The following is a 27,923-nucleotide window of genomic DNA, read 5'->3' as shown; positions in this document are numbered from 1 at the left end:
CAGCCTCTCTGGAATTTCCCCCTGCTCTAGAGCTTTGGAGGAAGGCCTACAGGCAATGGGTGGATCTGAGTAATTGCTGGCTTGTACTCTTGGGGGATCCAAACCAATCCCCAACAGGACGCTTTGCAAGGGGCTAGGAAAACTTGTAAAAGTAAGTAAGCCTACGCAGATGCATAAGAGTTCGGGTGGAAGACAGTGAGGAAGAAGTGGGGCTGAAGGCATTAGCCTGGGAGGGAGGCTCAGAAGGAAAGAGGGGCTCACCTACAGGCAGCAGAGATGTAAATGAGGAAAGCTCAGAGCTTCCCTGACCCCCAGAGCGAGGACCACATGTTCAGCAGGGAAGGAGCGGCCTAGCTGATAGACCTGGTAACTCACCAGTGGTACAGGAGAGGATCTCAGTGAGTACCCCTGCACCCCCTGGACAGATAGTGGAAGGAGCACTCTGGTGGGACACCAGATTTACCACCTGCCAGTGACTGTCTTAAAGTGACAGAAACCGGATCCCCTGCTGAGGGATATCTCCAGATTGCTGGGTAAAGAAGAGGAATTCATCTAGGGTCTGGGGTGATACATTGGGAGATGCTGGCTGGAGAGAGTGTTGCAGAGAAGGCTTGTGAATAGTTCCAGGAAGTTGTCCTTAGTCCATCTGTTCCCTTGGGCATCCTGTACACCCCTAACCCTGTCCCAGTTCAAATCCCCTAACTATAAATAACAGAACCAAAGCTACGGTACTGATTTCTAACTCTGGATGCAAGTCTATGTAAAGATGTGCATCGCCTGGCTGTCCAGGGCTATAGGGTGCCAAATCTCTAGCGACTCCTAAGGGGGTAGTGCTACACTAGGGACAATTTATTCAGGAACCAATTAATCTACCAGCATAAATATATTAAAAAGTAAGAGTCCCAACACTGACCCTTGGGGTACAGTTGTGCTCAAAAATGTACATACCCTGGCAAAAATTTTGGCATTGGCAAATATGACTGATCATGCCACAAAATGCTTTTATTGAAGGATGAAGATCATATGAAGCCATTTATTATCAAATAGTTGTTTGGCTCCTTTTTAAATCATAACAACAGAAATCGTCCAAATGGCCCGGATCAAAAGTTTACATACCCTGGAATGTTTGGCCTTGGTACAGACACACAAGGTGACACACACGGGTTAAAATGCCAATTAGAGGTTAATGTCCCACATCTGTGGCTTTATAAATTGCAATTAGTGTCAGTGTATAAATAGTCAATGAGTTTGTTAGCTCTTATGTGGAAGCACTGACTAGGCTAGATACTGAGCCATGGGGATCAGAAAAAAACTGTCAAAAGTCCTGCGTAACAAGGTAATGGAGCTTTATAAAGATGGAAAAGGACATAAAAAGATGTCCAAAGCCTTGAATATGCCAATAAGTACTTAAGAAGTGGAAAGTTCAGGGACCTCTTGATACCAAGCCAAGGCCAAGTAGACCAAGAAAGATTGCAGCCACAACTGCCAGAAGAATTGTTTGGGATACAAAGGGAAACCCATAGGTAACCACAAGAAAAATACAGGCTGCTCTGGAAAAAGACAGTGTGGTTGTTTTGAAGGAGCACAATATGATGACACTTGAACAAAAATGAGCTGCATGATGGAGGTGCCAGAAAGAAGCCTTTACTGCATCAATGACACAAAAAGGCCCGGTGAGGCATGTCAAGGTGTTGTCAGGCATATTGTAACTGGGATTTTTTGTGGCATTGGTGCAGTAAAAGCTTCTTTCTGGCACTTCGACCATGCAGCTCATTTTTGTTCAAGTCTCACCGTATTGTACTCCTTAAAAACAACCACACCATCTATTTCCAGAGCAGCCTGGATTTCTTTTGAGGTTGCCTGTTGGCTTTTCTTTGAATCCCAGGCAATTCTTCTGTCAGTTATGGCTGCAATCTTTCTTGGTCTACCTGACCTTGGCTTGGTATCAAGAGATCCCCGAACTTTCCACTTCTTAATAGGTGATTTAACAGTACTGATTGGCATATTCAAGGCTTTGGACATCTTTTTATGTCCTTTGCCATCTTTATAAAGTTCCATTACCTTGTTCCGCAGGACTTTTGACAGCTCTTTTCTGATCCCCATGGCTCAGTATATAGCCTAGTCAGTGCTTCCACGTAAGAGCTAACAAACTCATTGACTATTTATACACTGACACAAATTGCATTTTTAAAAGCCACAGATGTGGAACATTAACCTCTAATTGGCATTTTAGGCCGTGTGCGTCACCTTGTGAGTCTGTACCAAGGCCAAACATTCCAGGGTATGTAATCTTTTGATCTGGGCCATTTGGGTGATTTCTGTTTTTATTATGATTTAAAAAGGAGCCAAAAAACTATTTGATAATAAATGGCTTCATATGATCATTATCCTTCAATAAAAGAGCATTTTTTGGCATGATCAGTCATATTTTCAATATCAATGCCAAAATTTCACAATTTCTGCCAGGGTATGTAAACTTTTGAGCACAACTGTATATCACTGACAACCCTAGACCATTCAGAGTGCGAATCATTAACCCCTACTCTCTGAAATTCAAATCTTTTAGCCAGTTTTCTATCCATTTACAAACTGATTTTTCCAGCCTGTAGACTTTACTTTACACATTAGCCGTGTGTGGGAAACTGTGTCAAATGCGTTTGCAAAATCCAAGTATACCACGTCCACCGAACCCCTCTGTCCAAGTATACCACATCCAAAGCCACCCCTCTGTCCAAGTATACCACGTCCACCACCACCCCTCTGTCAAAATATACCACGTCCACCACCACCCCTCTGTCCAAGTATACCTCATCTGCAGCAACCCCTCTGTCCAAGTATACCTCATCTGCAGCCACCCCTCTGTCCAAGTATACCACGTCCGCCGCCACCCCTCAGTCAAAGTATACGACCTCCACAGCTACCCCTAAGTCCAAGTATTCCATGTCCACCTCCCCCCCCTCTCTGTCCAAGTATACCGTGTCCACAGCCACCCCTCTGTCCAAAGTATTCCACGTCCACCGCCACCCCTCTGTCCAAGTATGCCATGTCAACAGCCACCCCTCCGTCCAAGTATACTGCATCCACATATCAGGGTCCTATCCACGGCAGAAGTCCTGGAAGACTTGGCATTTCCGGCCAATACTCTACATGGCTGCAGAAATACACGCAGTTTTGGCACCAAACGGCCTTTATAAGGTGGCTCTTCACTCCCTCAAGTCGCTGGATGATCTCTAGCTCCCTGTACATTGTTCCTGGTTCCTGTGTTATCGTGACCTGTGACTTCCTGATACCGACTCTGCTTGCTCTTGGACCTGTCTACTCTGCTTAACCCCTGATCTGACCTTGGCTTAGCTAATGGATACTCTCCCTCTCGCTCCTTGGTGTATGACCTTGGCTACCCCATCTGACTACGTCTGCTCTGATTCCCACCTGGTACCTGACCTTGGCTTGAACCGGCTATCCAGTAATCCTCTATTCCCGGAAGGGCTTGCATACCTTGCACAGGCGCCATCTGTCTGCAGACCTCATCACCGTGCATCAGCTGTGCTCCAGGGTGGACCATCAAGAAGCACTCCTACAGGCGACCTGTGCAACTTTGGGCCTGACTCCTGCTGTCCCACTCTCCCACTCTCAGGAGAGTCTGGAACTTAGCCGCAAGGGAAGCCCTCTCTCCATTGGCCTCCATCACCAGGTACCGGATACCACAGCCATCCCTCTATCCAAGTATATCACGTCCACAGCCACCCCTCTGTCCAAGTATACCACATCCACAGCCACTCCCTTGTCTAAAGTTTTACTCACTTCCTCATAAAAAGAAAGCAGATTTGTCTCACAACTTGTCTTTCGTGAATCTATGCTGTCTGTTGCTTAAAATGTTTTTTTTCCCTGAAAGATCTCATCTATGTGTGTTTTTTTTGTAACACCCTGCTACAAATGGATGCAGGATGTTAACAAAAACACATTTTGGCAGTGTCCTGCAGAACAGTGGCATTCACATTCTGTAGAGCAGCCCCATGGATCTTGTATGCTGAACTGCAGGATTTTGCTAAGGAACAGTGTAGTAAAGAAATACATTACCCAGAGGAGCTTGCGTGTGGGCGGGGCAGTGTATATATGAAAGCCCACGAGATGAGACAAAGTGAGAGGGGAGAGATCTGGAGAGAGAAGTGCATTGACTGCAGGAGGACCGGACCAGGCCAGGCCGTGGAAAGAGAGAAAAGAGAGGAGGCAATGAGAGTCTGATGATCACTGACCTTGCCGCATCATGGAGAAAGCTAATCTGCTAGCAGGTAACCAGACGGAATGCTGCAGGCAGGACCGGAGAGTGTGTGGAGGCCTTATCGAAGGAGAGAGAAAAACCACCAAAATTCACCAAACGCCATCACATCACCATCAAAGCATTATCAAGGACAGGGAACACTGACATCTGCTCCACCTTTGCTATTTTCCTGCACACAGTTGCGGACATTGCACAGTTATTAGAAGTTGCGGCCTAATTCCTTTAGCCACCATCATCTGATTACACTTAGCACAGCCTTGCCATCAAAACTGATAGCAGGACAGTCGGTCCACAGGCCAAACCACCACTGTGTCACCATCATCATCAATTCACTCTGCTAAGGAGGCCATTTCCCTATTGATCCAGAAGTCTTGTAGCCCAAAGAAGAGTTGCCCTGTGCCAACAATCACTTTTACTAGATTGGCCACTTGTTGCTTTAGACTTGGTAGTGACTAGTGCCCTAAAAGAACATTACATTTGTAAAATTGCTGCTTGCAGGGGGAGTGTTATGCTTTCCTCTCTTTATTACACTGTTCCTCAGAAAGTTACAGTCCCCACTTCTCTTCACTGTGCACCAACTGGGCCCCATCACGCACATAGAAGACTTCATTGCCTTTAAAGAACATTAGTTGTTTTGGGGTAAAGAGCTCTTTTCCTTATTTCAGGCTATCTCCTTGCCATCAGGTCCTGAGGGCCCAAAGTGGGCTACTCTACCTGTTTGATAGTCCTAGCTGCTCACTGGACATTGTAAGACCACCTCAGGTTGAAGGTATTGGGTTAGTTTCTGAAGACTAGTGGGTTAGTTTTCCTTAAGTTCAAATCAACACAAGTAACCATTGATTTTACACATTCTAATTCTGTTTATGCTGTGTAACCAAGCCATATTGAAGTTTGCTATAAACCTCTTACTAGTTTACTTCAATTGGTGTGAGAATTCACTTTCTGGTGGTGATTTATTTCAGTTAAGAGTGTACTGTGATGTCAGCGGGGGTTGGGCTTTCAGAGTGGGATCCAGATCCACAGGGAACCCCAAAACAATTTTCAGCAACTCCTAAGGGGGTTGTGCTACATGTAGGGGCTTTTCCGGGATTTCCATGTCCAGAGAGTCTGTGAACCCGAGAAAAAAAGGATGGTACCCACACAGATCACTGTCTGGTGCCAAGAGGAGAATGCCAGAATAGTGTGTGGTGCTGAGCCTCCCTGGAGATGACTGGACTGAAAATAGGGTCGAGCAGATGCTGACAGCCTGCATCCCTGATCAGGGAGTGAGAATCCTCAACATCAGAAGTATTCCAGATGTTCCGAATGTTTTGATACTGACAGAATGGAAAAAAGGAATTCATCCTTTACTAGAACGAGAGAATGTACACCTGTCTGATACAGTAATGGCCCAGGTGTTTCGACCAGTCCACCCTGATGGCAGCTCAGAGAGTTCAAGGAAAGGAACCCGGAACCAGAGCCATCCACCTCAGCAGACATAGTGGGAGGCATACCTGTTACTTCACTGCTGGTGTCAGCAGGGGTTGTGTGTATCATGTGTGTGGATTGTGTGTGTGCACAATGTGTGTATCGTGACAGTGTGTATTTCATGTGTGTATGTATCATGTATGTGTGTATTGTGCACATGCAGCCCCTCTTGTGGGTGCCTGCACTGGAGAGCAGAAGTGAGTGCCTTCTCATCCTGCATAGATCCTGGCTTAGAAGAGGAGACCTGCCTTGTAGTGGAGGTGTGCTGTGCAGTGTACTGGGATGTCCAGGATGGCATAGCTGTGGATGGAGAGCTGAATCCCTCTATGACAGGTGATGGGGTTGGGTGGGGTCCCTGCCCCCACATACCATTATACCCCTGTCATTATTTGTATGTTGCAGTTGCACAGACCTGCTCAGTACTGCTCACTGCACGATGGCCAGGAACAAGCTACTGCCTCCACTTCCAGAGGTAATGGCCTCCCCCACCTCCCATTTCCCCCCAACTCTGCCCAAGGCGCTGCCTGTGTCACCGGCAAGAACTGCTCTGAATGGGTCTCTGCAGCACGTGCAGTGTCAACCAGGCGCCGGCCAGGGACTAATGTGTGCACTTCTTTAAATGTTGTGAATGGAGCGAATGCATCAGCTGCCCATCACCCTCATGCTACACCACTGGCAATTAGAGCCTCATATGAGCTTCCTATCACCTGACACAACCATCCACTATTCAGTGTCAGGAGATCCCCCATTACTACACATCTACTATTCAGTGTCAGGGGATCCCCCATTACTACACATCTACTATTCAGTGTCAGGGATCCCCCCCATTACTACACATCTACTATTCAGTGTCAGGGATCCCCCATTACTACACATCTACTATTCAGTGTCAGGGATCCCCCATTACTACACATCTACTATTCAGTGTCAGGGGGTCTCCCCATTACTACACATCTACTATTCAGTGTCAGGGGTCCCCCATTACTACATATATACTATTCAGTGTCAGGGATCCCCCATTACTACATATATACTATTCAGTGTCAGGGATCCCCCATTACTACATATATACTATTCAGTGTCAGGGATCCCCCATTACTACACATCTACTATTCAGTGTCAGGGATCCCCCCATTACTACACATCTACTATTCAGAGTCAGGGAATCCCCCATTACTACACATCTACTATTCAGTGTCAGGGGATCCCCCCATTACTACACATCTACTATTCAGAGTCAGGGGATCCCCCATTACTACATATCTACTATTCAGTGTCGGGATTTCCTCATTACTACACATCTACTATTCAGTATCAGGGGATTCCCCCATTACTACACATCTACTATTCAGAGTCAGGGAATCCCCCATTACTACACATCTACTATTCAGTGTCAGGGGATCCCCCCATTACTACACATCTACTATTCAGAGTCAGGGGATCCCCCATTACTACATATCTACTATTCAGTGTCGGGATTTCCTCATTACTACACATCTACTATTCAGTGTCAGGGGATTCCCCCATTACTACATATCTACTATTCAGTGTCAGAGATCCCCCATTACTACATATCTACTATTCAGTGTCAGGGATCCCCCCATTACTGCACATCTACTATTTAGTGTCAGGGGGTCTTCCCATTACTACACATCTACTATTCAGTGTCAGGGATCCCCCCATTAGTACACATCTATTCAGTGTCAGGGATCCCCCATTACTACACATCTACTATTCAGTGTCAGGGATCCCCCATTACTACACATCTACTATTCAGTGTCAGGGATCCCCCCATTACTACACATCTACTATTCAGTGATCGGGGATTCCCCCATTACTACACAACTACTATTTAGTGTCAGGGGATTTCCTCATTACTACACATCGACTATTCAGTGTCGGGATTTCCTCATTACTACACATCTACTATTCAGTGTCAGGGGATCCCCCCATTACTACACATCTACTATTCAGAGTCAGAGGATCCCCCATTACTACACATCTACTATTCAGTGTCAGGGGATCCCCCCATTACTACACATCTACTATTCAGAGTCAGGGGATCCCACATTACTACACATCTACTATTCAGAGTCAGGGGATCCCCCATTACTACATATCTACTATTCAGTGTCTGGATTTCCTCATTACTACACATCTACTATTCAGTGTCAGGGGATTCCCCCATTACTACACATCTACTATTCAGAGTCAGGGGATCCTCCATTACTTCCTATGAGTACAGAGCTCTTAGCAGAGATGAATAGAATATCAGATATAATCTTCCCGTCCAATCACTAGCAATGCTGATTCCAGCCTCACACTGTCTGCTGATCCCATTCATGGTCCATACACAAGGAGATGATAGCACAATACGAGTCATGTCAGTGGTATTCTGTGCTCATCCTGTGTATGGAGATATCACCGTCTCTACACATGGAGGACAATATTGGGGGGTCTACTCCATTATAACATTTGTCTTATAAAGTTATATTTCCTGGAGATTTATAAAGTGATCGAATATAAATGATTCCAATAAAGAGAAATGAGTTCCATCCATGTAGAGAATAGTTCCATTCATTCCTGGGGGGGATTTATTTTCTTCTGGTAACATTCTTCTCTTCTTCTACAGATTGTCCTCTAATCACCTAACAGACAGTTCCTGCCCCCACCTGGCATCTGGAATAAGAAAAAACCCGACACTGAGGACACTGGACCTGTCTGGGAACAATCTGGAGGGTCCTCATTTCAGGGATCTGATGGCGGCTCTGACAACAAGCCGGATAGAGGAATTACAGTGAGTATAACAGGACTGACTGAGACAATCATATTCTGGGACAGTTCCAACTGTAAAACAATTCTGATATTGTAAACATAATTGATCTAATTTTTGGAATCCCTAAGCAGTCAATACGCGACTGTTGTCTAAATCTTAAAATCTTATTTAACTCTGTTATGAGCTGTAAAAAAGTATTTTTGTAAAACCGTTATACATTTACAAATTACATTTAGTCTGGTATTTATTAAAATATATAAGATTATATGCGGTCATACGTACAGGAATCTAATCCTAATACAGTAATCAGCCAAAGCCTCATACAGAGCTGTTTTGTCTGACACAACCATCCACTATTCAGTGTCAGGGGTTCCCCCATTACTACACATCTACTATTCAGTGTCAGGGATCCCCCATTACTACTCATCTACTATTCAGTGTCAGGGATCCCCCATTACTACACACCTACTATTCAGTGTCAGGGGATCCCCCATTACTACACAGCTACTATTCAGTGTCAGGGGATCCCCCCATTACTACACATCTACTATTCAGTGTCAGGGGATCCCCCATTACTACACATCTACTATTCAGTGTCAGGGGATCCCCCCATTACTACACATCTACTATTCAGTGTCAGGGGGTCCCCTAATACTACACATCTACTGTTCAGTGTCAGGGGATCCCCTAATACTACACATCTACTATTCAGTGTCAGGGGATCCCCATTTACTACACATCTACTATTCAGTGTCAGGAGCCTCCCCATTACTACACATCTACTATTCAGTGTCAGGGGGTCTTCCCATTACTACACATCTACTATTCAGTGTCAGGGATCCCCCCATTAGTACACATCTATTCAGTGTCAGGGATCCCCCATTACTACACATCTACTATTCAGTGTCAGGGATCCCCCATTACTACACATCTACTATTCAGTGTCAGGGATCCCCCCATTACTACACATCTACTATTCAGTGATCGGGGATTCCCCCATTACTACACAACTACTATTTAGTGTCAGGGGATTTCCTCATTACTACACATCGACTATTCAGTGTCGGGATTTCCTCATTACTACACATCTACTATTCAGTGTCAGGGGATCCCCCCATTACTACACATCTACTATTCAGAGTCAGAGGATCCCCCATTACTACACATCTACTATTCAGTGTCAGGGGATCCCCCCATTACTACACATCTACTATTCAGAGTCAGGGGATCCCACATTACTACACATCTACTATTCAGAGTCAGGGGATCCCCCATTACTACATATCTACTATTCAGTGTCTGGATTTCCTCATTACTACACATCTACTATTCAGTGTCAGGGGATTCCCCCATTACTACACATCTACTATTCAGAGTCAGGGGATCCTCCATTACTTCCTATGAGTACAGAGCTCTTAGCAGAGATGAATAGAATATCAGATATAATCTTCCCGTCCAATCACTAGCAATGCTGATTCCAGCCTCACACTGTCTGCTGATCCCATTCATGGTCCATACACAAGGAGATGATAGCACAATACGAGTCATGTCAGTGGTATTCTGTGCTCATCCTGTGTATGGAGATATCACCGTCTCTACACATGGAGGACAATATTGGGGGGTCTACTCCATTATAACATTTGTCTTATAAAGTTATATTTCCTGGAGATTTATAAAGTGATCGAATATAAATGATTCCAATAAAGAGAAATGAGTTCCATCCATGTAGAGAATAGTTCCATTCATTCCTGGGGGGGATTTATTTTCTTCTGGTAACATTCTTCTCTTCTTCTACAGATTGTCCTCTAATCACCTAACAGACAGTTCCTGCCCCCACCTGGCATCTGGAATAAGAAAAAACCCGACACTGAGGACACTGGACCTGTCTGGGAACAATCTGGAGGGTCCTCATTTCAGGGATCTGATGGCGGCTCTGACAACAAGCCGGATAGAGGAATTACAGTGAGTATAACAGGACTGACTGAGACAATCATATTCTGGGACAGTTCCAACTGTAAAACAATTCTGATATTGTAAACATAATTGATCTAATTTTTGGAATCCCTAAGCAGTCAATACGCGACTGTTGTCTAAATCTTAAAATCTTATTTAACTCTGTTATGAGCTGTAAAAAAGTATTTTTGTAAAACCGTTATACATTTACAAATTACATTTAGTCTGGTATTTATTAAAATATATAAGATTATATGCGGTCATACGTACAGGAATCTAATCCTAATACAGTAATCAGCCAAAGCCTCATACAGAGCTGTTTTGTCTGACACAACCATCCACTATTCAGTGTCAGGGGTTCCCCCATTACTACACATCTACTATTCAGTGTCAGGGATCCCCCATTACTACTCATCTACTATTCAGTGTCAGGGATCCCCCATTACTACACACCTACTATTCAGTGTCAGGGGATCCCCCATTACTACACAGCTACTATTCAGTGTCAGGGGATCCCCCCATTACTACACATCTACTATTCAGTGTCAGGGGATCCCCCATTACTACACATCTACTATTCAGTGTCAGGGGATCCCCCCATTACTACACATCTACTATTCAGTGTCAGGGGGTCCCCTAATACTACACATCTACTGTTCAGTGTCAGGGGATCCCCTAATACTACACATCTACTATTCAGTGTCAGGGGATCCCCATTTACTACACATCTACTATTCAGTGTCAGGAGCCTCCCCATTACTACACATCTACTATTCAGTGTCAGGGGATCCCCCCATGACTTCCTATGAGTACAGAGCTCTGATCAGCAGAGATAAATAGAATATCAGATACAATCCTCCCGTCCAATCACTAACAATGCTGATTCCGGCCTCACACTGTCTGCTGATCCCATTCATGCTCCATACACAAGGAGATGATAGCACAATACGAGTCATGTCAGTGGTATTCTGTGCTCATCCTGTGTATGGAGATATCACCGTCTCTACACATGGAGGACAATATTGGGGGGTCTACTCCATTATAACATTTGTCTTATAAAATTCCATTTCCTGGAGATTTATAAAGTGATTGAATATAAATGATTCCAATAAAGAGTATCATCCATGTAGAGAATAGTTCCATTCATTCCTGGGGGGGATGATCCCCTGATTAATTTCCTTCTGGTAACATTCTTCTCTTCTTCTACAGATTGGACGATAATCACCTGACAGACAGTTCCTGCCCCCACCTGGCATCTGGAATAAGAAATAACCCGACACTGAGGACACTGGACCTGTCTGGGAACAATCTGGAGGGTCCTCATTTCTGGGATCTGATGGCGGCTCTGACAAGCAAGATAGAGGAATTACAGTGAGTATAACAGGACAGTTCTGGTGGAGCCTTACATGTTGTTGTCACGCCACCGCGGCCGGAGCTCGGAGCAGCGGCCATCTTGGTATATGTTTTATACACAAATTAACTGTTTTATCCACATGGATTGTATTTTAAGCATTTAATAAACACTACACTATATGCTGAACCTTGGGCTCCTGTGGTGAGTATTTCCCCCTAGGAGGATTCCATTGTCAATTTTCTAAAGTCTGTTTTCTGGAGAAGTCCGGTCTGCATATGTGGCTCTCCGAGATCTTCTATGGAATCAGCACAAATGCTCCTATACCAGTAGTGTTCTGGTGAGTGCGTATCCATAAGAGGTGGTGGATTCTCACATTGCATTATGAGCACCTTTTCAATATCTCGCCTGGTATTGCTGAACCTTGTAGTACCACAGATTCCTTCACTGGATGATGAGCACAATTATGTTTATCACATTGGTATTGCTGAGACTTGCAGTACCACGGACATTTTATTTTGTTAAATATTTGAATGGTTACATGTGCAATACATTCAGATTTTGTCACATGGTTTAATAACATCAGGTGTTCACATTTTTCAGAAAAAATGAGGAAGGGTTGTAACAGCGCAAACACTGCAAAGTCCTGGGAAATGGTAGTATGGGGTGATGGTGGTATTAGTGGCTACTGTATGAAGAGCGTAGGATTCCGTGTGGCACTGAGGGCAAGGCTTCCAAATAAGCTGTAGCAACTTCTGTAGATGAGAAAAAGGAGAGAAGCGCCTCTAAGTGCAATAAGTCTTTTAATTCAAGTCTAAATGTAGAAACACTCACATGTGTGAAGTAATCATAAGCATAAAAACCGTGGTTAACAATCGTTAACGGTGGGGTGGTAACCCGGGTGAAGAGCCGTCATCTTACTACGATGTGGGGAGGTCAGCTCTCGGCTGGAACAGCGTGGTGGCTGGAGGGGGAACAGCGGTGAGGCCAGCCTTCATGCACGTCCTCCCTCAGAGCCGGATGGAACGCACGCTGGAATGTAGCGGCGGCGTGGCCGTGATGACGTCAGATCCCAGGGTGCACTGCAACGCGTTTCGGAGCATGCACTGGCCGTGGAAGGCGAAAGTGCACTCTTTTTTCAAGCAGTTCACATTTTTCACCATAACACTTTATGACGGAATTTAATATTTAGCTCTGCACTTCCACTTCCACTAGTTCTTGAGGGATTTTTCTTACCTTTGCCCCATTTTGTGCTAGCAGCTCCTAATACTCAGCACTTGCCAGATATCCTGCATTCCATATATATAGATGACATTATAGATATTCATATACAGTACAAGGGAATCTGATCCTAATGCAAGTGATCACAGTCTCATACAAATATTTTTCTTCTGGCGTGGCCAACTGCTATTCAGTGCTGGAAGATCTCCCCATTACTGAACATTTGTTACCTAGCGCCATGACTTCCTATGAGTACAGAGCTCTGATCAGCAGAGATAAATAGAATATCAGATACAATCCTCCCGTCCAATCACTAGCAATGCTGATTCCGGCCTCACACGGTCTGCTGATCCCATTCATGCTCCATACACAAGATGATCGCACAATACAAGTCATGTCAGTGGTATTCTGTGCTCATCCTGTGTATGGAGATATCACCGTCTCTACACATGGAGGACAATATTGGGAGGTCTACTCCATTATAACATTTGTCTTATAAATTTCTATTTCCTGGAGATTTATAAAGTGATCGAATATAAATGATTCCAATAAAGAGAAATGAGCTCCATCCATGTAGAGAATAGTTCCATTCATTCCTGGGGGGGGAGATTCATTTCCTTCTGGTAACATTCTTCTCTTCTTCTACAGATTGTCCGATAATCACCTGACAGACAGTTACTGCCCCCACCTGGCATCTGGAATAAGAAATAACCCGACACTGAGGACACTGGACCTGTCTGGGAACAATCTGGAGGGTCCTCATTTCAGGGATCTGATGGCGGCTCTGACAACAAGCCGGATAGAGGAATTACGGTGAGTATAACAGGACTGACTGAGACAATTACATTACATTACATTGAGTTTATATAGCGCCAAAGGGTTTGCTCAGCGCTGTACAATAGAGGGGGGACAATACATGAAACATTACAGCAACTACAAACAGCACACGAGGGGTTATAGGGCACTACTCTTTCGAGCTTACAATCTAGGAGGGAGGGGGTAGTGGTACAGGAGGAAGTGGCTGTGGGGGATGGAGTGGTAGGAGGAATGAAGGAGAGCAGCAGTTAGGTGAGGGTGGGGTAGGCTTCCCTGAAGAGGTGGGTTTTCAGGGAGCGCCTGAAGGTGAGGAGGGAAGGTGACAGTCTGATGGATTGGGGTAGTGAGTTCCAGAGGATGGGGGAGGACCTGGAGAAGTCTTGCAGACGTGCGTGTGAGGAGGAGACCAGGGAGCAAGATAGAAGGAGGTCCTGTGAAGAGCGAAGGGTACGGGTAGGGTGGTACTTGGGAATCAGGTCGGTGAGGTAGTTAGGGGCAGTGTTGTGAATGGCTTTGTAGGTCAGAGTGAGTAGTTTGAATTTGATGCGTTGGGCGATAGGGAGCCAGTGGAGGGATAGGCAGAGGGGGGTGGCAGAGGTGGAGCGGTTGGTGAGGTGGATGAGTCTAGCCGCTGAGTTGAGGACGGTCTGAAGCGGGGAGAGCCTGCACTGGGGTAGGCCGGTGAGGAGGGAGTTGCAGTAGTCAAGGCGTGAGATAATCAGGGAGTGTACAAGTAGTTTAGTGGTGTCTGGGGTAAGGAAGGTGCGTATTTTGGCGATATTGCGGAGGTGGAGTCTGCATGTGTTTGTAAGTGATTTGACATGAGGTTGGAAGGAGAGGTTAGAGTCCAGAATGACTCCAAGGACTTTGGCTTGCGGGGCGGGATTGATGGTGGTGATGTTAGTAGTGATGGATAGGATGGGGGGGGGCGCGGGCAGGAGGGAAGACAAGAAGCTCGGTTTTGGAGAGGTTAAGCTTGAGGAAATGGAGCGACATCCAGTCAGAGATGTCGTTTAGGAGGTGAGTGATGCGGGCGGAGAAAGTGGAGGTGAGGTGGGGGGTGGAGAGGTAAATTTGAGTGTCATCAGCGTAGAGGTGGTAGTTGAAGCCGTGGGAGTGTATGAGTTTGCCAAGGGAGGAGGTGTAGATGGAGAAGAGAAGGGGTCCAAGGACAGAGCCCTGGGCGACCCCAACGGAGAAGGGGAGGGAAGGGGAGGTGGCACCATTGTAGGAAACGCTGAAGGAGCGTTGGGATAGGTAAGAGGAGAACCAGGAGAGAGCGGTGTCTCTGATGCCAAGGGAGAGTAGTTTATTAAGGAGGAGGGGGTGGTCAACTGTGTCGAAGGCCGCGGAGAGGTCCAGGAGGAGGACGACAGAGTAGTCGCCTTTGGCTTTGGCGGTTAGTAGGTCGTTGGTGATTTTGAGGAGGGCGGTTTCGGTGGAGTGTAGGGGACGGAAGCCGGACTGTAGTGGATCAAGGAGGTTGTTGTCAGTTAGGTGGTTGTAGACTAAGTGCTCCAGGAGTTTGGAAGTGAGTGGCAGCAGGGAGATGGGTCTGAGGTTGTTTGGGTCAGAGGGGTCCAGGGAGGGCTTTTTGAGTATGGGGGTGATGTGCGCATGCTTTAGGGGGGAGGGGAATACGCCGGTAGAGAGGGAGAGATTGAAGATGTGGGTGAGGGAGCAGATGAGGGAAGAGGGGGGTGACTAGAGGAGTCGAGAGGGGATAGGGTCCAGGGGGCAGGTAGTGAGGCGGGCTTCTGAGAAGACCCTGGTGACTTCCTCAGTGGTAGCGGGGCTGAAGGAGTGCAGAGCTGGTGGGGTTACGGTAAGCGGGGTCTTGGGTGTGGAGGGGGGCAGTGTGGTTGCGAGGTCAGAGGAGGGAAGAGATGAGGGGGAGATAGGGGGGGGAGGCTAGGTGGGGAGGTAGATTGCGAGTTGACTATGTCCTGACGGATTGCATCAATCTTGTTGTGGAAATGAGTGGCAATTTCGTGGGCGGTGAGTGAGGTACTGAGTGGAGGAGGGGGGGGAGAGAGCAGGGAGCTGAAGGTGGAGAAGAGTCGGCGAGGGCAGGAGGAGAGGGTGTTAATCAGGTTACGAAGTAAGCCTGCTTGGCGGCGTGGAGGGAGGAGGTGTAAGTGAGGAAGGCAGATTTGTAGAGGGAGAATGAACGGGGGGACCTGGTTTTGCGCCATAGTCTCTCTAGCGCGCGACTGCGACGTTTGAGGCATTTAGTGTGGTCATTCTGCCATGGTTGGAGCGGTCTGGGTTTGATGTAGCAGGTGGTTAGGGGTGCCAGAGAGTCTAGGGTAGCTGATAGTGAGTCGTTGTACGTGTTAGTGGCTAGGTCAGGACAAGACAGTGGAAGGATGCTGTCGTGTAGGCGGTCGGCAGCTGAGTGGAGGGGGGCCGGGTTCAGGTTGCGGAGGTTGCGGCTGGTGATGGTTTGGCGCTCTGGGGGGGGGGAGTTAGGGGAAGGGGAGATGGAGAACGTGAGGAGGTGGTGGTCGGAGAGAGGGAAGGGGGTGTTAGAGAACTGGTTGAGGGTACAGAGGTGGGAGAAGACGAGATCCAGGGTGTTCCCAATGATGTGGGTGGAGGATTGAGTGTGCTGTGTGAGCGCGAAGGAGGAGGTTAGGTGGAGGAGTTGGGAAGTAGCCGGGCTGTTGTCATTGATGGGGATATTGAAGTCCCCGAGGATGATGGTTGGTAGCTCAGAGGAGAGGAAGAAGGGAAGCCAGGCGGCGAAGTCATCCAGGAAGCGGGGTATGGATCCGGGAGGCCTGTAGATCACTGCGATCCTTAGGGGGGTGGGGGTGAAGAGCCGGATACAGTGAGCCTCGAAGGAGGAGAAGGTTAGGGAGGGAGGGTTAGGGAGGACCTGGAAGGTGCTCAGCGGTGATAGGAGCAGGCCGACCCCACCACCTTTGTGACCGCTCAGTCTTGGTGAATGGGACCAGACGAGACCTCCATAGGAGAGTGCCGCAGGGGAGGTGGAGTCAGTGGCCTGTACCCAGGTTTCGGTGATGGCTAGGAGGTTAAGGGAGTGGGAGATAAAGAGGTCATGGATGGCAGTAAGTTTGCTGCAGACCGAGCGGGCGTTCAGGAGTGCAACCGAGAGAGGGGGGATGGATGCGGGGAGAAGGGGCACAGATATGAGGTTGCGGTGGTTACGGCAGCTGGCGGGAGCAGGGGGGTCCCTAGAGGAGGGGTGAGGTGGCGAGGGGCCAGGGTTCGGGGAGATGTCCCCAGCGGATAGGAGAAGGAGAAGGGTGAGGAAGGTGGCATGGGGATGGGAAGTGTAGGAGCGTGTGGGTCTGATAGTGGTGGCACGTGGGTCGACGGGGGAGTGGAGTAGCAGGAGGAGGTGGTGAGTGCCGTAGTGGGGAGAGGGGAGAAGTGAAGGGGCAATGTAGAGCTGTTTTGGGGGGGGTAGGCGGGTAGAGGGAGGTGATTTTTGGGATGGTGGAGAGGAAAACGAGGAGGAGGAGTGCAGGAGGCATGTTGAGGTGGGTGGGGTGACAGTTGGGTCAGGGGAGGTGAAGGGATACAGGTCAGGGCAAGGTGGTGTGGGGAATCTGTATTACCGTGGGAGAGTCATTTGAGTCCTTCTGTAGGGGTAGAGTGAGGGTGGAGGGCGGCAGCTGGTTGGCAGCACAATCATATTCTGGGACAGAATAACATTCAATTTTCTAAATCTTCGGATCTTCTCTGTGTTATCAGCAATAAATTAGACTTTTTCTACAGCTGGCCATAAGTGGAACAAATATCGACAGGTTTAGTAAGGTCCAGCCGAGATCTGACCCATCTAAGGAAAGAATATTGTATAGTCTGTAGCTTATAGTAACCCACAACAATACAATCAGTCTGTAGATTCAGTAAAGCATAATTGTGATACTCACTGTGGGACCTAAGGGGTTAATCCTCTGCATTGTGTAAAAAGTCTGATTGATCCTTTCTGCTCTGTTCTTCCCCTTTTTCAAAAGACCACCTCTTATCTTCTGATAAGACAGACTGAACTGTAGGCAATTTGCACATGCTCAGTTTAGTGTGTATTGCTAGAGAGGTGTTTTTTTTCCTTGGGAAGGTGCATGTGATCAGCACAGGGCCAATCAGCACTGTCCAGACAGAAATGAAGGGTTCTGCATCCTCCTAGAGCAGAAAGATAACTCCTCCTACAAGCTTTAACCAGTGCTCTGCTGGACACTGATAGAAATCAAAATACTGCTATATACTGCTGATGAGAAAAGGCATTTAGCAGTTTATATTCACCGAAATATTTGCATTTCCATGTTGTGTGTACTATGGGAGACCAGATATAGTGAATGCAGGGTCCGGGTAGAGCGGATATAGTGAATGAAGGGTCCGGGGAGAGCAGATATAGTGAATTTAGGGTCCGTGGAGAGCAGATATAGTGAATTTAGGGTCCGGGGAGAGTGGATATAGTGAATGCAGGGTCCGGGGAGACCTGATATAGTGAATGCGAGGTCCGGGGAGAGCTGATATAGTGAATGCGGGGTCCGGGGAGAGTAGATATAGTGAATTTAGGGTCCAGGGAGAGCGGATATAGTGAATACAGGGTTCGGGGAGACTGGATATAGTGAATGCGGGATCCTGGGAGAGAGGATATAGTGAATGCAGGGTCCAGGGAAAGCGGAAATAATGAATACGGGATCCGCGGAGAGCGGATATAGTGAATGTGGGGTCCGGGGAGAGCGGATATAGTGAATGCGGGGTCCGGGGAGAGCAGATATAGTGAATGTGGGGTCCGGGGAGAGCGGATATAGTGAATGTGGGGTCCGGGGAGAGCGGATATAGTGAAAGCGAGGTCCGGGGAGAGCGCATAGAGTAAAAGCGAGGTCCTGGGAGAGCGTATATAGTAAAAGCGAGGTCCGGAGAGAGTGCATATAGTGAATTCAGGGTCCGGGGAGAGCGCATATAGTGAATGCAGGGTCCGGGAAGAGCGGATATAGTCAATGCGGGGTCCGGGAAGAGCGGATATAGTCAATGCGGGGTCCGGGGAGATCGGATATAGTCAATGCGGGGTCCGGGGAGAGCGGATATAGTCAATGCGGGGTCCGGGGAGACCGGGTATAGTGAATGCGGGATCCTGGGAGAGCAGATATAGTGAATATAGGGTCCGGGGAGAACGGAAATAGTGAATGTGAGGTCCGGGGAGAGCGGAAATACGGAATGCAGGGCCCAGGGCGAGCGGATATCGTAAATGCGGGATCCGTGGAGAGTGGATATAGTGAATGCAGGGTCCAGGGAGAGTGGATATAGTGAATGCGGGATCCGTGGAAAGTGGATATAGTGAATGCGGGATCCGTGGAAAGTGGATATACTGAATGCAGGGTTCGGGGAGAGCCGATATAGTGAATGCGGGATCCATGGAGAGTGGATATAGTGAATGCAGGGTTCAGGGACAGCGGATATAGTGAATGCGGGGTCCGGGGAGAGCGGATATAGTGAATGCAGGGTCCAGGGAGAGCGGATATAGTGAATGCGGGGTCCGGGGAGAGCGGATATAGTGAATGCGGGGTCCGGGGAGAGCGGATATAGTAAATGCAGGGTACGGGGTTTAGTAACACTACATTCAGTTTGGTATCTGTATAAATAGATGACATTAAAGCTGCTCATACATGGGAGAATCTGATCTTAATGCAATGAGTGATCAGAACATCAAACAAATTCTTTTCATCTGGCGTGCTATTCAGTTCCGGAAGATCTCCCCATTACTGAACATTTGTTACCTAGCGCCATGACGTCCTATGAGTACAGAGCTCTGATCAGCAGAGATAAATAGAATATCAGATACAATCCTCCCGTCCAATCACTAGCAATGCTGATTCTGGCCTCACACTGTCTGCTGATCCCATTCATGCTCCATACACAAGGAGATGATCGCACAATACGAGTCATGTCAGTGGTATTCTGTGCTCATCCTGTGTATGGAGATATCACCGTCTCTACACATGGAGGACAATATTGGGGGGTCTACTCCATTATAACATTTGTCTTATAAAATTCTATTTCCTGGAGATTTATAAAGTGATCGAATATAAATGATTCCAATAAAGAGAAATGAGTTCCATCCATGTAGAGAATAGTTCTATTCATTCCTGGGGGGGGATTTATTTTCTTCTACAGATTGTGCAATAATCACCTGACAGACAGTTCCTGCCCCCACCTGGCATCTGGAATAAGAAATAACCCGACACTGAGGACACTGAACCTGTCTGGGAACAAGCTGGGGGGTCCTCATTTCAGGGATCTGATGGCGGCTCTGACAACAAGCCGGATAGAGGAATTACAGTGAGTATAACAGGACTGACTGAGACAATCATATTCTGGGACAGATTAACATTCAATTGTCTAAATCTTCGGATCTTCTCTGACTCTGTTATCAGCAATAAATTAGACTTTTTCTACAGCTGGCCATAAGTGGATCAAATATGGACAGGTTTAGTAAGGACCAGCCGAGATCTGACCCATCTATGGGCAGGCTGGTTGTACTGAAGTTGATCCATCAATCACATTCAGTAGAACCATCCTCTGGGACTTTTTGCATTCGATCACTGCTGGAGGTCTATAGCAGCTAACAGTGATCAGTGTTCTGCTGGCAGGGAAGGCTTCCTGTTGGCAGAACACAGTTGTGCGGCAGGAGTGATTCCCCCATCCATTCTGACTGTGTTGATGGGGGGATTGAGCAATTGTCTTTCTTTCTACCCGTAGTGGAAGGAAAGAATATTGTATAGTCTGTAGCTTACTTAAAGCTCCCCACACACAGTACAGTCTGATCTTACAATCTTCTTTACCTCCATTGCCTAATTGGATACAAACTGACTGGATACATTGGGTAGGTCCTCATATGATTTAAAGTTGTACAAACAGCATAATATCAGATGGTAACATGGTGACCCTATAGACTATAAAATGTAAACATTAAAGTGTTACTAAACCCACAACAGTACAATCAGTCTGTAGATGCAGTAAAGCATGCTTGTGATACTCACTGTGGAACCTAAGGGGGTAATGCTCTGCATTGTGTAAAAAGGCTGATTGATCCTTTCTGCTCTGTTCCTTCCTTTTTTTCAAGCAACCACCTCTTACCTTCTGATAAGACAGACTGAACCGTAGGCATTTTGCTCATGCTCAGTTTAGTGTGTATTGCTAGAGAGTGTTTTTTTTCCTTGGGAGGGTACATGTGATAAGCACAGGGCCAATCAGCACTGTCCAGACAGAGATCAGGGGTTCTGCATCCTCCTAGAGCAGAAAGAAAACTCCTCCTGCAAGCTTTAACCAGTGGTCTGCTGGACACTGATAGAAGTCAAAAGACTGCTATATACCGCTGATGAGAAAAGCTATTTAGAAGTTTATATTTACTAAAATAATCGCACTTCCATGTTGTGTGTACCGTGGGAGACCGGATATAGTGAATGCAAAGTCCGGGGAGAGCGTATATAGTGAATGCAGGGTCTGGGGAGACCAGATATAGTTCATGCAGGGTCCAGGGAGATAGGATATACTGAATGCAGGGTCCGGGGAGAGCGGATATTGTGAATGCCGGGTCCAGGTAAAGCGGATATAGTGAATGCGGGGTCCGGGGAGAGCGGATGTAGTGAATGCGGGGTCCGGGGAGAGCGGATGTAGTGAATGCGGGGTCCGGGGAGAGCGGATGTAGTGAATGCGGGGTCCGGGGAGAGCGGATGTAGTGAATGCGGGGTCCGGGGAGAGCGGATGTAGTGAATGCGGAGTCCGGGGAGAGCGGATGTAGTGAATGCGGAGTCCGGGGAGAGCAGATGTAGTGAATGCGGGGTCCGGGGAGAGCAGATGCAGTGAATGCGGGGTCCGGGGAGAGCAGATGTAGCGAATGCGGGGTCCGGGGAGAGCGGATGTAGTGAATGCGGGGTCCGGGGAGAGCGGATGTAGTGAATGCGGAGTCCGGGGAGAGCAGATGTAGTGAATGCGGGGTTCGTGGAGAGCGGATATAGTGAATGCAAGGTTCGGGAAGAGCAGATATAGTGAGTGCAGGGTTTGGGGAGAGCGGATATAGTGAATGTGGGGTCCAGGGAGAGCGGATTAAGTGAATGCAGGGTTCGGATAGAGCAGATATAGTGAATGCAGGGTCCGGGGAGAGTGGATATAGTGAATGCAGGGTTTTGGTATCTGTATAAATAGATGACATTAAAGATGCTCATACATGGGAGAATCTGATCTTAATGCAATGAGTGATCAGAGCATCAAACAAATTCTTTTCATCTGGCGTGCTATTCAGTTCCGGAAGATCTCCCCCTTACTGAACATTTGTTACCTAGCGCCATGACTTCCTATGAGTACAGAGCTCTGATCAGCAGAGATAAATAGAATATCAGATACAATCCTCCCGTCCAATCACTAGCAATGCTGATTCTGGCCTCACACTGTCTGCTGATCCCATTCATGCTCCATACACAAGGAGATGATAGCACAATACGAGTCATGTCAGTGGTATTCTGTGCTCATCCTGTGTATGGAGATATCACCGTCTCTACACATGGAGGACAATATTGGGGGGTCTACTCCATTATAACATTTGTCTTATAAAATTCTATTTCCTGGAGATTTATAAAGTGATCAAAATATAAATGATTCCAATAAAGAGAAATGAGTTCCATCCCTGTAGAGAATAGTTCCATTCATTCTTGGGGGGGGATTAATTTTCTTCTGGTAACGTTCTTTCTTCTCTTCTTCTACAGATTGGATGATAATGACCTAACAGACAGTTCCTGCCCCCACCTGGCATCTGGAATAAGAAATAACCCGACACTGAGGACACTGGGCCTGTCTGTGAACAATCTGGAGGGTCCTAATTTCAGGGATCTGATGGCGGCTCTGACAACAAGCCGGATAGAGGAATTACAGTGAGTATAACAGGACTGACTGAGACAATCATATTCTGGGACAGATTAACATTCAATTGTCTAAATCTTCGGATCTTCTCTAACTCCGTTATCAGCAATAAATTAGACTTTCCCGTTTCGTCATTCAGGACAGCACCTTGAGAGACCTCGGCTCCTCCCCACCTGAGGAAACACCTCCACCCTAAATAAAAATACTGTCACTCCCCTCCGACCTCAGTTTTAGGTGTTTCCTCCGGAGGAGAGACATCTTTTGGAGGCCTCTCCAGGTGTTGTCAGGGGACAGTGATGCCTGGGGTCCGGAACCTGTAGTGGAGACAGGTTGGAAAAAGCAGCTTGGGGTGAAGACCGGAGAGCCGGCTGCTATCCCCCAAGGAAGGCTGCGGTGGCAGGGCTCGCTCCTTGGGGGACAGAGGAATGCGGCACTCGCCTGTCAGCCGCCCCCATCTGGAGAGCTGCGGGAGCCGGGGCGTCCTCGGTGAAATCTGGAGAGGATTGGGGAGGAGTCCCGCTCCTCCCATACGTGCCGGCTTGTGGAGCACGCCGGGCCGGATGATGGGAGACCGTATTTCCGGCGGAGGGGGCGGGGCTTCTCCCAGGGGTCGCGGCTTCCGCTTCCAGTCGTGGCCCTATACACCGTGGACGGCAGAAAGATGGCGGTGTGGTGCAGTACAGTGGCCTGTGGGGACAGGCGATTCCGCAGAAGAGGCAACCACCCTCCTGTCAGATGTCCGGAGCAGAGGCACCGGGACCAGGTGAGGCCAGCACCAGCCAGACTCAGTGACTCAGTGGAGTCCTTCCCTACCTTTGGCCCCTAGCTCCAGGGGTATTCCCGGCCCTCTTTGTGGTCAGAGGGTCTTGGGCAGGGGGGGCAGTCTTACAGGGTTTGGCCCTTATTTCCTGCAGGGAGGGGAGGACGGGGGGTCAGGTAGCTTGGTCTTGGGGTGATAGGTTTCCTGGCTCTCTCTCCTTCTTGTCTGTTCAGGGTAAAGCCCGTGAGAAACTCAAACACCAGGAGCCTAGGCGGAAATGCCCTTCTTGTAAGGCGATCCTCAAAGAGTCATGGAAGAAGTGCTATGTGGGCCCTATATAGAGGGGTTAGTGAAGGAAGAGAGTCCGGTTCAGGGTGATTTGGTTAAATCAGTAAGAGAATTAACCAACACCTTTGACTCCTTCAAGAATCGAGAGTTTAGCCATACCCCAGGCGGCGCCCCGTCCTCCCCAGCAAAGAGATCCCGGTGGTGGAGTAACTCCATCAACTAGACAAATAAAAATATCCTCCTGCGCTCCAGACTCCCTAAATATAGCTAGCTACTATCATCTACACCCTATACCATGGAACACACAAAATAAATATCAAATATTTGATGAAGCGCTCTGCTATAATAGTGCTATATACAAACATCAAAATATTATACACATATGTAAAAGTGACTAGTGCTTAAATAATATATGTGTTAAAATTATATAAAAATTCATATAAGACCAGTCTGCCCCCAAGTGGCTAAAACTGGTTATACATCTGCACACACAACAAAATAGAAAGTGACCAAGTTCTTAAGTACATAAATAGTGTCTTAATAAATATAATAGAAATAAAAATCACAGTGAATAATCTTAAAAAGTGCCAAGTGTTTAATTAACAATCAATATACATATAGTATAATAATGTGCAAAAAAACATGCTATCACTCTTCTGTGAAAAAATATATAAGTGCTTCTTCATTCAAATAGTGCTCAGAGCAAAGTGTCACTCCAGTGAATCAATCCTAAATATCCAGAGTGCCTCCTCACCTCCAACATTCGACCCCTAGAGGTCACAAATCATTTATTTAAATGATGTTCCAAAAACGACACCAGGATATAACTTGCCCCACGATTCAAAATCTCAATATATACGATGCCTCAGCCATATGTTCATGGACCATGGAAGATTTAAGCACAAAGAGAGATCTCCATAGCGCAATATGTAGTTTTATTATAAAGAAAAACAGATGGAAAACTCACATGTTCTTAGAAGTATACAAGCAGTTCCCCCATATCCTATGGGTATAATAGGAAATCGCGTTTGCCGAAAACCGGAAGTGCGTCACCGAGCTCCACCCGGAAATGACGTCAATGAGCTCCACGCGTTTCACCACTGTCATGTGGCTTCTTCAGGAACGCCATCAACTAGTCGGGCTAGGGAGGACCAGGAGCCTGGAGAAGGTGAGCCATCCTTAGATTCCCAGTCCGAGGAGGATTCAGAAGGGGAGGGCCCCTCAGATGATCCTAGAGACCCTTCTAGATACAAATTGTCCCTGGAGGAGGTAGATGATTTGTTGGGGGCAATTTATGCCACGCTTGACATTGAAGAAGATAAAAAAAACCCTGTCTCTACATGATCAGATGTACCAGGGCATGGAGGAACAGAAGCGGAGAGTTTTTCACGTGCACGAAGTGTTGTTGGACACGATAAGAAAGGAGTGGCAGGATCCCGAGAGGAAGCCCTTTTTTTCCCCAAGTCCCTCATGCGTAGGTTTCCTTTCGATGAGGACTCGTCCGCCTTGTGGAACAAAAATCCCAAGCTGGATGCGGCATTTTCCCAGATCACCAGAAAGATGGATTTGGCCTTTGAGGACATGGGAGTTTTGCCAGATCTGATGGATAGGAGAGCGGAATCCCTTCTTAAGAAATCGTGGGATTCAACCCTGTCCAATTTAAAGCCTGCCACGGTCACCACAGTTGTAGCCAGGAATATGGAGTACTGGCTCACACAATTACAGGCGCATATAGTTGCCGATTCCCCTAAGGATAGGATCCTAGCGTCGTTTGAGACGTTATTACAAGGGGGTGGGGTATATTGCAGATGCTTTAGCAGAGTTGGTGAGGTTGTCAGCAAGGTCGGCGGCCCTTACCAACTAAGCCCGTAGGGCCCTGTGGCTTAAAACATGGCAGGGGGATGTCACGTCTAAGGTAAAGTTATGTGGTATCCCCTTTTCAGGTGATCTCCTGTTCGGACCGGGGTTAGAAACGGTGTTAGACCGCACGTCGGACAGAAAGATGTCCTTTCCCCTGAAACGGAAAATACAGGAGCTATGGTGAAGGGTTTTGTCCCCCAAGGAGACAGGCCCCTAGGTCAGAAGGCCAGAGGAGGACATGGGGTCAGAGAGGCAGGGGCAAGGGTGGAGCGATATTTCGTCCTGAACAGCCCCAGAAGCTGCGGTGACTCGATTCCCCCAGTGGGGGGAAGATTGGCAGTCTTCCACCCACGGTGGGAAGCAGAGGTCTCCAGCCCCTTCGTACTGGATATCGTGAGAAGGGGATACCGCCTGGAGTTCTTGAGGCCACCGCCGTGAAGATTATTGATTACAAGCCTGCCCAGGTGCCCACAAAGGGTTTCAGCCTTACTAGTCTCTCTTCAGGAGTTAGAGGAGAAAAAAAGTTGTAATAAGAGTCAGCAAGGCAGAGAGGGAGGAGGATTTCTACTCGCACGTGTTCGTGCTTCAGAAATCTTCAGGGCGTACAGATTGATCCTCAATTTGAAACCCCTGAACGAGGCTCTCCGATACAAAAAATTTCAGATGGACTCGATCTTCACAGTCAGAGCCTTCCTTCCGCCAGGGGCCTTCCTGGCCTCAATCGATTTGAAGGATACCTATCTGCATGTACCCATCGCGGAGGCATTTCAGAAGTCTCTTAGGCTAATGGTTCAGAGTCCAGCAGGGACGTGTCACCTACAGTTCCGGGCCTTGCCCTTCGGGCTCTCCTCCTCGCCAAGGATCTTCACCAAAGTTATGTCCGAGGCACTGGTTCCTCTTCAGCTGAAGGGAATTTCAGTTGTAGCCTATTTGGACGATCTGCTCTTATTTGCAAGCTCGGCGGATCAGCTGGCTCTGGACATAGCGATGGTGAGGAGCCATCTGGAGAGTTTGGGATGGCTGCTGAACCTGGACAAGTCCAGTCTGGTCCCATCCCAAAGGATGACTTATCTAGGGTATATACTGGACTCTGCCTGTCAAAGGACCATGCTAACCCCGGAGAAGCTCACCAAATTAGACGGGGGGATCAGGCGGCTACTAGAAAGCCGTGGAATATCATTGAGGCAGGCTATGTCGGTGTTAGGGCTGTTAACCTCGTCCATCCCAGCGGTACAATGGGCGGGGTTGCATCTAGGTCCCCTACAACTATTCATTTTGGGTGTTTGGGACCGGCAACTGCAGTCGTTAGATTCCCGGGTATGGATTCCCTCCAAAGTGAAGAGATCCCTGTGGTGGTGGAGGAAGACATCCAACGTAACTCAGGGGCTGCTATGGAGTTTCCCGGTGGTCACAACAGACGCCAGTGCCCGGAGATGGGGGGAGCTCCTAGGGGAATCAGTAGTACAGGGCGAGTGGTCTCAAGAAGAAAGAAAGGAATCCTCAAACTGGAAGGAGCTAAGGGCTGTTTGGGAAGCACTTCGTTCCTTCCAGGATTTGATTGGGAGCCATCATGTCCGCGTCCTTTCGGACAATGCGACAGTGGTGGCCTATGTGAACAGGCAAGGAGGGACAAAAAGCAGGTCCCTCTGGGGTCTGACAGCAATGCTTTTGTCTTGGGCAGAGGTGAATCTCGCCTCATCGTCCACCTAAAAGGGGAACTAAATCGGGTGGCCGATTTCCTAAGCAGACAGCGATTGAGAGAATCAGAGTTGGTTCTAAATAGGGAGGTTTACCAATCCATTGTTGGGAAATGGGGAACCCCAGACATAGACCTCTTTGCATCAAGTCAGAACAGCAAAGTTCCGAGGTTCTTCTCGCTAAACCGGTGGGACGGGGCTTGGGCGGTGGATGCATTAGGGCAAAAGTGGGATTTCCCCGTGTTACGCTTTTCACCCGGTTGCCTTACTGTCAGCAGTGTTGAGGAAGTTCAGATCGGAGAGAACCTCTCTGATCCTGATAGCTCCGTACTGGTCCCGTCGAGCATGTTTCTGAACGTTGAGGACCTTAGCTATTCGACCACCCTGGGTGTTACCTCTATGGAAGGACCTGCTTTTGCAGGGCCCGGTCCTATGTCCCAGTGTGGAGAGATGGAAACTAACAGCGTGGTTTCTGAGGAACAGCTCCTGCTAGCAAAAGGTTTCTCAGCCAGGGTGGTGTCCACACTCTTAGCTAGTAGGAAGAAGGAAACCCAAGCCATCTA

At 47.7% G+C, this 27,923-nt stretch overlaps 1 protein-coding gene across 1 annotated transcript in view; it reads left to right on the top strand.

Moving 5' to 3' along the window:
* Positions 1-22,770, top strand: part of LOC149431509 (NACHT, LRR and PYD domains-containing protein 12-like) — a 62,628-nt gene extending 39,858 nt beyond the window's left edge. The window contains exons 6-13 of the mRNA XM_089665526.1: positions 4,945-5,055; positions 5,910-6,079; positions 6,149-6,218; positions 10,320-10,484; positions 11,685-11,846; positions 13,696-13,860; positions 20,014-20,178; positions 22,602-22,770. Of these exons, the coding sequence (XP_089521652.1) occupies positions 4,945-5,055; positions 5,910-6,079; positions 6,149-6,218; positions 10,320-10,484; positions 11,685-11,846; positions 13,696-13,860; positions 20,014-20,178; positions 22,602-22,770 (1,177 nt within the window). The remainder of the gene's footprint in view (positions 1-4,944; positions 5,056-5,909; positions 6,080-6,148; positions 6,219-10,319; positions 10,485-11,684; positions 11,847-13,695; positions 13,861-20,013; positions 20,179-22,601) is intronic.
* The last annotated feature ends 5,153 nt before the right edge of the window (positions 22,771-27,923 follow it).

This window comes from Staurois parvus, unplaced genomic scaffold (genome assembly GCF_062004578.1).
Source record: "Staurois parvus isolate SC_StPar_1 unplaced genomic scaffold, SC_StPar_1.0 ptg002229l, whole genome shotgun sequence".
NCBI lineage: Eukaryota > Metazoa > Chordata > Amphibia > Anura > Ranidae > Staurois > Staurois parvus.
Note: the sequence above shows the minus strand (reverse complement) of the source record. Positions and strands in the feature narration are given on the sequence as shown.